Source organism: Aquarana catesbeiana, linkage group LG05 (genome assembly GCF_042186555.1).
Source record: "Aquarana catesbeiana isolate 2022-GZ linkage group LG05, ASM4218655v1, whole genome shotgun sequence".
In the NCBI taxonomy this organism is placed as follows: domain Eukaryota; kingdom Metazoa; phylum Chordata; class Amphibia; order Anura; family Ranidae; genus Aquarana; species Aquarana catesbeiana.
Window position 1 is genome coordinate 380,546,949 of NC_133328.1, and position 9,900 is coordinate 380,556,848.

Genomic DNA, 9,900 nt, shown 5'->3' on the forward strand with positions numbered 1-9,900 from the left:
GCTCTCTGCTCGGGGAGCTCTGAAAACTGAGCTATCGGAGGTGTTCGATCGCTCGGTTCATACTTACATGCTCTGGGCAGTGGTTTTGCACAGAGCAGCCCCAATCCTCCCCTTCTCAGGTCCCTTAATGGCGCTCCTGGCCCCTCCCTTCTGCGGAGTGCCCCCACAGCAAGCAGCATGCTATGGGGGCACTCGAGCCGAGCTTCTGCTCTGTGTGTCCATTCAGATACGGAGCCGCAGGTCGGCCCCATCCACTCTCTCTTCTCATTGGCTCACTGACTTTGACTGTCTCAAACCAAGGCTCTGGCGCAACATCGCTGGATCGAGATACGGTTCAGGTAAGCATTAGGGGGGGCTGAGGGGGGCTGCTGAACACAGAAGGCTTTTTATCCTAATGCATAGAATGCATTAATATAAAAAACCTTCTGCCTTTACAACCACTTGAAGCTGCATATATATCTTCAAGGATGACCACTCTTCTGTTTGGCCTCTTTTACATGGGTGGTCAGAGGGTGGTAAAAACAGGCATTGAGCCGTAGTTTTTCAACCTCCATGTCTGCCCACCTAGAATTTATAATACAGCCAAAGGGGGCTGTTCACATGCCGCAGCCATGATGCTATGCATTGCGCCAAATTTAACACACCATGTTGAGTTGAAAGGTGGCACCACCTGTCAAACTCAGTCCTTCAAGTCAGTGGGGCTGCGCCGCAACCCCGAACCAAACACTTGACTCGCAGTTGCAGTTTATTTGTTCTATTGTAAATGGGCATTTGGAAAAAAAAATCTACTGTGGATCACTTTTTTAGAGAATGGGCTTAACCAATGAAAGAAGATTTTCAGCAACCAGAGTATGGTCATCCTTAAAGATTTATATGAAACTTAGCTATGGACAAGCCACATTGACACCAAGGTGGATATACTGCTGTTGAAGTTCAGATCTATCTGGAGTCGTAATTATGTTATGCTGTTTGCCAGGAACTAAACCAAAATATTGAATGAAGTAGTAAGCACAAGAAGGGAATGGCCTAACTACATTAGAAAGGACATTTATCTGATCTGTCTGACACATCTATTTAATTTACTAATACTGGTATCTAAATGAAATGTTAATACCCAGATGAAAGAGCTAAAAGGAGACTTAAAAGAACTCTATTCAGAGGAAAGTGACAGTCTCTTAAATGACAACCCCTGATTGACTTATATTCAGCTTCACACTGGTGCCCCACCACTTCTTACTTCATTGTAGCTACTGCAAAATACTCTGTATAAGCTCAATTTCGGATAGTGTGGGAGAATACATAGAATTAAATACGTCACTCCCTCCTTCATGTGACAGTGTCCAAGTCTAACAATTGGATGTCCTGCTATTGCCAGTATTGCACCATGGAAGGAGCTCACATGTTCTCCCGTACCTGGAAGCGGCATTTTATGGTAGTTCCAAATAAGCAACTGAGCATCATAAAAGCACCAGCAAGTCAGTATTTTAGGGAACTTTTAGCATTTAAAGCAAAGTGATGAAATTTATTTAAGGCATATATTTGTTTGCCTTGTCTCATTTTAACATATAAGCATTTTCCCAGGCTTTCCTAAAATATTTGAATAAAACATGCTTATACCAAACTTTTTACATAAAGTTTTCTTTTTTTATGGTCTATAGATTTTGTATTTTATCATCATCGATTGAGGGTTGAGGTTCCACCAATACTAAAAGTAAGTCTTTCATGTAATCACACAAGGGCCAGTGGCAAACCTTACAAACATGACCATGACACACAGACAAATTATACAAGGTGTTTTTCAGTGATTTGAGTGATTGGTTTTGAAGGAGGCAGCTGGCTCACATTATAAGACCCTCACCCTCATTCTTACATCATGAAACGATGACTTCTACCCTGGTTTTAGTGGATACTGCACTATTGCTTATTTGGTTTACTCTTCTCCCCATGCCAAATTGCTGTAATAAATACAATTAAAAAAAACATTGTTAAAAAAGTTAATACATATACTTACCTTTCCCCTGGGTTCTATACTTCAGGGCCCAGGGTTGACATCACAATGCTGAGTAGTGCAGATCTTGTGGAACAATGTTAAAGCACTGTGCTGGATTATCTTCTAAAGAGACTTTGACTATTCTGCATTGTCTATACTCAATCATCGCCTAGGTGCTGAGGAAACTGAAGGAAAGGTAATTAGATTCAATAACGTTTTCCCCTGTTTTTTTACTGCAGTATTTTGGCACAAGGGGCATCAAATAAGCTTACCTTGCATTTTTAGTGCAAGGTCAACTTCCCTTTTATTTCAAGGGCCATGATGTGAGTGCTATGGGACACAGAAAAAGAGGGGGGCCAGAACTGCCTAGCTACACAGAGATTTATGCATGTAGCGATTACATTGAAATTAAATTACTGGGTATATATCGTTTGGGATGCTCTATATCAGGGGTAAGCAACCTGGGGCCCTCCAGCTGTTGCAGAACCACAAGTTCCATCATGCCTCTGGGAGTAATTGTAACTGCCAGCCTTGCAATGCCTCATGGGAAATGTAGTTCCACAACAGCTGGTGGGGCCCCAGGTTACCTTCTCCTGCTCTATATGGTTGCCATGATCGCCGTAATTAGTAGTGGGTAGCAGTAAAAGCACTGCTTTGGGAATGTGAATTAGAGAGATGGGGGGGGCTGTATTTTAATGGTTTTGTTATGGGTCCCCATCACACAAAATTGCAAAATTGTCCACTTGGCACCTCCTTTCCTTTTTCGGGCCTACAGTCAGTAACCAGAGCGAAGGAGAGAAAGAAAGTCTCGGACTACAAGTGTCTCTCTGTTTACCATATTACAATTAAAAGGGAAAAAAGGACCTGGTCCCCAAGAAACATAGGCAATCACCAATCTTTTGAGAGGTTAAAGGATATTGGTAAGTACTGATCCCCAGGCATGTTCCTTGTAGGGGAGCCTTGTATTGAAATGGATGTTTCCCAAATAAATATTATTGGAAAAGGTAATAGCACCACTAAATCATATGCAGAGAATTTAGTCACATTAAAAACATACAGGGAAAAAAAATAAGCAGAGCTATATAAATGCAATTAAAAAAAACATAGATTTAATTAGTTAGTGCAAACAGCTCTGGGGTAAACAAGAAAGAATATATTTTCAATATACTCAGATACACAAGAACATACAATATATGATTCTTCTATATATTTACAATGTATGTGTTGCAGAAGAAGATTTAAATAGGTTTATCACTTTTAACTAAAACGGAGTCTCCAGTTCTGACTGCCTTCTAGAACAAAACTCACTGTAAGGGTGGGGGGAGGTATGGTTCGGGGGGGGGGGGGGGTTGGCGCTTGCTCGTCCTCCCCCTTTCCTTGGATAAGGGTCCAGTATGAATTTTGGAGGGCCCGCATTTTTTTTTGCCGTGGGGTTTCCCTTAAAATTAATGCCAGACCCAAAGGGCTGGTATGGATAGGGGCGGGACCACAACGCTGTTTTTTTTCCCCAAGTTTTAATAGCCTGTAATTCTTTTTCTTTCAGCTGTCAGCGGGGAGTCATCCGTTCATCCGCTGTTAAGGATGCTATGGCCGGCTTGTTGACCCACTCCTTAACAATCAGCAAATCACTGGTTGTTAGGGAGACCCTTGGCCACCCGCAAAAAAAAAAATGATGGAAACTGAAACTTAGCAGCAGTTAGCAGCATTAAGGAGCTTGTAGGAGCTTTCAGCGATTTTTTTTTCTGCCGGCAAATCACTCTCAAAACACAAAAAAATTGTTTTTTTCTGCTCCTAGAAGTTGCAGCTTCAAAAACGCTTCCAGGCTAAAATAGTGTGCATGGACACATAGGATAACACTATTTGCTTCTAGAAGCATAAAAACAAATGCTCAAAAGCTGCTGCTAGGAGATTTTTTTTTTAAGCTAGCGTGCATGGAGCCTAAGATAGTTTGCACTTTAACCTGATTGTATTTTTTATGTCAATAAAATAAAATAGCTGAAATATAAACCTTTTGTGTTTTATGTGTTTGATAGTTACAGCTATTGTTTTTGTTCCTTAGGGGCATTTCAACGTATCCCTTATGATGTTCAATGAAGATAACATCATAGTGGCATGTGCAGACTTGGCATTAAATATACTTTAATCAATTAATCATAATATTAGCATCTTTGCATGTTTTATTCACTCTCATCAGAGCAAAAAAAGAATAACCCACGCCCGTTTTCTCAAAGGAAAAGTGTACTGAGAAAATACAGGGGATGCCTTTGCTGACCTTCTTTTGAAAAAGTTTGTTGCCTGGCTTCCTCTGACCTTGGTACTTTAAGAACCACTGGCTAGGTACAACAACGCACAAAGAAAAGTCAAAGTGAAACCTGAACTCCAGATCTGCATGCTTATGGTTCTATTAAAACTTTATTTGGACGCATGTCAGAAGCATTCATGCAAACTGAGTAAAGTGTTCCCATATTTTTTCTAATAGATTAATCCCTGTATCTTTAGCTCCATCTAGGGGCCAAAATGTGGTATATTTTCTCATTGAGGTGTTTCAAAAAAAAATGATGCATTCTGGCCACTAGATGGAGCTCATATACAGGAAAAATTATATTAGAAAAAAAATATAGGGAAATTTCATTCAACTTGCACAAATGCTTCTGACATTCATGGAACAAATGTTTTATTGTGAGTCAGTGACATAGAAAGCATTGAAGTCTATGGGTCAGAATAATGGTAATGAAACTAGCCATAATGGCAATGACAGCCTCCGAATATTTCCAGTAAAGGCTTTCTTTATTGTGAATTATACTGTCCTTGCCCTTACCCTATTTAATTCTGATTTGTGGGTTCTATCTGCACCAGGTATTTGTATGTCTGACAGATGGATCAGCATTCTTGCTAAACAACTGCAGGAAGAAAATCAATTGCAGTATAAGCCACCAAAAGAATATTATGTGTTTTTGACCTTGATTCAGTATCCCAATCATTCAATTTTCAGTTTATTGTGTGCTGATCTGGGGGTTTGCTTGCCATATAATGAGGTGCTCAAGCTCTTAAAGGCAGCCACTATGGGTGAAAAGGCAGAGAAGGGGTGAAAGACGAGTCTACCTTTTAATTTTGGTCTGGCAGGAGATATACAGTTGATTTACTAAAGGTGGAAAATGTTCACTTATGCCACTAAAATGCCAAACACTTCAGTCATCCATTTATGTGCAAGGAAAATTTCTGATTTATTAAATTCCCCTGTACATGATTGTGTATTAGAAGTGAACAAAGCTTCACTGGGCTTTAAGTGAGCCCTCTATGGTGGCAATGTTGAGTGCAGAGCAAGAAAGCAGACTTATATAGCCATACCTCTCAAATGTCCCTGATTTCGAGAGACTGTCCCTGATTTGGAGCAATGTCCCTCTGTCCCTCATTGCTCCTCATTTGTCCCTCATTTTGGTCTGATCTATATAGTTGTATATAAAATGCACTTTTTAACTTTCAAAAAGTGTTTCCCAGTGCTAAACCTTTCATCCGATTTCTAAATTGCTGCATATGTACATTTTAAAAGTCAATATAAAGGAATAGTAGTGGTAAATAAAGCACTTGTGGATTTAATTAACCTTTTTTTGGGTTAATTCTCCTTTAAGGGTGTGTGGCAGGAGGCGTGTCCTATGGCTATACACATTTGCTAGTAGGTGTCCCTCATTCCCATCTCAAAATGTTGGGAGGTATGATATAGCCCCTCCTTCAAAACTGGTACTAGGCATGGAGTAAGAAAAAAAAATGTACAAACCTTACAATCATACTTTTTATTCTACTTTACTTACAAAAAAAAAAAAAATACAATCGAACGTATAAATTGGACAATTAATGAATGCTACAAAAAAATCATCCTGACAATACATAATAAATAAATAGAAAAACATATTACAAGTGATACCGATAAATAGCCTTGATGATTATATAAACTTGGAAATCAAGACTTTTTACCATCCCTTTTTACCAATACCATCCCTTCCTTCTTAGCTATCTATCAGACATGACCATGTTGCAGGTCACAATAATAAATTACTTGAATGTGTAGTGGTTAGCTCATTTGCCTGGCAGGAAAAGGGTTGCTGGTTCAAATCCCAACCACAACACTACCTGCCTGGAGTTTGCATGTTCTACGTGACTCCATGTGTCTACATGGGTTTCCTCTGGTTACTCCGGTTTCCTCCTACACTCCAAAGACATGCTGGTAGGTTATTTGTATCTTGTCTAAATTGGCCCTAATATGTGAATGTATGTAAGGGACTTTATATTGTAAGCTCCTTTAGGGCAGGAACTAATGTGAATGTACAACGTAAATGTAAAGTGCTATGTAAATTGACGGTGCTATATAAGTACCTGAAATACATAATAAATTAATTCATTTTTCATACAGAAGTGCTATGGTTGTATTGCTGGTACTTGTCCGCATGAGCTTGTAATTTATTACTCCACATAAATAGTACAGTTAGTTATATGAAGTGTAGGACATAGCACATTGTGATGTGTAGCATATATGAAAGTTAAATTATATATACAGTAGGTAATCAATGGCAGCCCGTAATGCAGGGCGCAGGGGCGCCGCCCCCATCTATGCATCCAACCCCCTAATCTACATGTGGGGTGCCGGACGCATGGATTCCAATGGGTTTTTTTTTTTTGTAGCACGTGATTAAAGCCTGTTGTGTTGTGTTGTGTGACAATAGCGAATAAATATTCGCTATTGTCACACTGTTTCTCCTCCCGGCCAATCAGGAAGCGGGTCTTGAGACCAGGTTCCTGATTGGCCGAAAGAAGAAGCGATCCCATTGGCCTAGACAGGAGGAGGGAGGAGATGCACGGCCGTCATGAGAAGACACTGGACAAGCCAACGCCCATCACGGAGGGAAGCACTGCCCATGCCATTGATGGGGTAAGTGCGGGACCGACGGGGGGGGCATTGACCCGACCGGAGAGGGGTGGCTGTGTGTGCATTGTTTGCCGCCAACCCCCCCCCCCCAAAAAAAAACACCAGCCACCACTGTAGGTAATGCCAAGCACACCAGAGTCAAAGGAATAATTCTAGAGCCATTATTTTGGGTTAACACTAAACTGATGAACTGTAAAGGTTTTTAAAGCACCATCTTTGGAAAATTTGGGGCATCTTAGTTAGTCACTATTTCGTGGCCACACACAATTTTAAGTCTTGACATCTTTCATATCCATTTACTCAACCCAGTCTCATATTTTATACTCTACAGAAAATTAAACATTTTATTGTGTTTGTGTGTAATAAAATAGTTTAAGTGTCTCTTTCACTGAAAATATATATTTGATAAACAGTTGTGTTAATAACATGTGACATAAAAAAATTGCAGCTACCATCACTTTATACTATGGTTCTTCTGCTTTCAGAAAATATATAACGTTTTGGTGTTCTGGTACATTTTCACATAAAAATGTGCATTGTAGCATTTGCATGCAAAATGAAAAAGGGCTTTGGCAGCAAAAGCGTTAAACAGCTGTATCATAAATAAAGTACACATGTTGATTTATTTTCAGTAATGTAATAAGTGTTTTCTTTGGTAAACAAATATGTTAGCGTCTCATTTAGTCACATAGCCAGTGTCTGATGCAATTAAATGTTTTTTATATTGACGCCTGAGTAGCTGTATCAAAAATATAGTGCAAGTTATCAGTTTTCTCATAGTGGTAAATTGCTAAAACTGCTAGAAACTGCGGTATCTCTTAGGAGAAGAGGAACGTTCACAAGGAAAGAGTGACTCCAACACAATGGACTGGCACTGGCATAAATTTTACCTTTTCTGCTTCTGATGTATTTAGAAAAGTCATGTTTGTGCTGCTGCTTTTTCACTCTGTCTTTCTCAGTAAAAAATCTAAATTTAATTGTCATTGCACACAAAATGGAAAACTTGGTGGTAAAAAAAAGGATTCTGTTGTATAACTTTGCTTTGAAAGAGTCGTGTTCAACAAAAATAGAGTTGTACTTCCCCACAGGTGAAAAAATGACTTGGAATTGCTTTTTTACTGCAGTTCCTTCACATTTATTATGCTGTACAAAGTAGATAACAGTCCCCTATAACCCAGTTAAAGCCCTTTTTCCTTGTTATGCAGTCAGGCTCCTTAGCAAGTACAGTAAAGCCTGGTACACATTGACAGTTTTTTTTTTCATTCAACCCAGCAGGCTGAACAAAAAAAAATGCATATAAAAAGGCAGTACAGCGCATAAAATTAAATGAACAATGCTAAAAAGTAAAACATAAACAAGATGCAGGCAAAATCCAGTGATTCCTCCAGTGACACTAGTGACATGGAAAACTTGCAGAGTGACTGTGGTGACAAACATGGACCTCCACATTTGGTGACACTGGTCAGGCAGGGTCAGGCATCAACAGCACCAGCTTCAACAGCGAACACGCAGGCAGTATTCACATGTAAAAGATATGAAAGAATCTAGTGCTCTCTGAATAATGCTAAAACTTTATTAAAAAGTATCGGAAACACTCACAATCTGATGCACTGTGCCCCAGTGCGAAGGATAAAAGCGTGGATGAAATGGATGTCCCATACAGGATGGACGAGCGGAGCGCGGGTGACGTCATGATCAAGACACGTACACGTGATCGTGACGTCACCCGCGCTCCGCACTGTTTTGACCTGACTGATTAACTCAGGGGTCCATCTATTGAGGTGAGAGGCTAGTGTCACCGAAGGTGGAGGTCCATGTTTGTCACCACAGTCACTCTGCAAGTTTTCCATGTCACTGGAGGAATCACTGGATTTTGCCTGCATCTTGTTTATGTTGGACTTTTTAGCATTGTTCATTTAATTTTATGCTCTGTACTGCCTTTTTATATGCATTTTTATGGGCTTTGATAAATTTACCCTCAGTATCACAGCTGCTTTTAGCTAGGGTTTGTGGTCTGCGCTGGTTGATTTTGTTTACATTTGGACAAAAAAAAAACCTGAGGAGCTCACTGTCATAACTATGAGATGTTAGGTATCAGTTTGGTATCGGCTGTTTGGTGCAAAATTCAACTACCTATGATTTTAACTTATCTTTCTTTTTCAGGTCCAAAGTGAACATGGCAGCACCTCTAGAAAAATTAAATGTGGAAAAGCATAAGACCATAATCAAGTTCCTGTTTCTCCAAGGGAAAGGTGCGAAGCAAATTCATATGTCACAAACAAAGTGGATCCCAAAACTTTTGCAGGCACAGAGACAGAAACAGGCCTTCCACTGGGTTTTTAACTTTCGACACCAAAATTGCCACTTTTAAAATTGGCAACCCAAACAGGAACTTGATTGTCCTATGTTCTTCCACATTGAATTTTTCTGGAGGTGCTGCCATGTTCACTTTGGACCTGGAAAAGAAAGAGAAGTTAAAATCATAGGTAGTTGATTTTTGCACCATTGAATATAGACAAATTGGCCAGTACACCCTGCAATTTACAGCCTTCTCGCTCAATTTTTTCTGGGTAAGGCTCAATACTTATCAGCACCCCCTTGTGACACCAACCTATCAGTTAAAAAAATTAAAAACAGAATCACTGAGTTGGAAAAAGGATCACTCCCCTGTGTCAGCATTTTGTTGGACCACCTTTTGCTTTATAATTACAGCCTTTAGTCTGTTGGGATATGTCTCTACTAACTTTGCACATCTAGAATTTGCAATATTTGCCCACTCTTCTTTGCTGCTCACATTCAGTAAAATTTGATGGTGACCCTTTTGTGGACTGCAGTCTTCAAGTTATTCAACAAATATTCAGTGGGGTTTAAGTCTGGGTTCCGACTAGGCCATGAAAGTACATTCACCTTTTCTCTGTTGTGTGCTTTGGGTCATTGTCATGTTGAAAGGTAAACTTTCCCATTGACAACTTCCTGGCAGAGGGCGGCA

General features: G+C 39.9%; 1 protein-coding gene across 1 annotated transcript in view; it reads left to right on the forward strand.

Moving 5' to 3' along the window:
- The window catches only part of LY86 (lymphocyte antigen 86), a 75,173-nt gene extending 67,631 nt beyond the window's left edge, over positions 1 to 7,542 (forward strand). Inside the window, exons 4-5 of the mRNA XM_073631005.1 lie at positions 1,659 to 1,711; positions 4,050 to 7,542. Of these exons, the coding sequence (XP_073487106.1) occupies positions 1,659 to 1,711; positions 4,050 to 4,133 (137 nt within the window). The 3' untranslated portion in view covers positions 4,134 to 7,542. The remainder of the gene's footprint in view (positions 1 to 1,658; positions 1,712 to 4,049) is intronic.
- Positions 7,543 to 9,900: the final 2,358 nt, after the last annotated feature.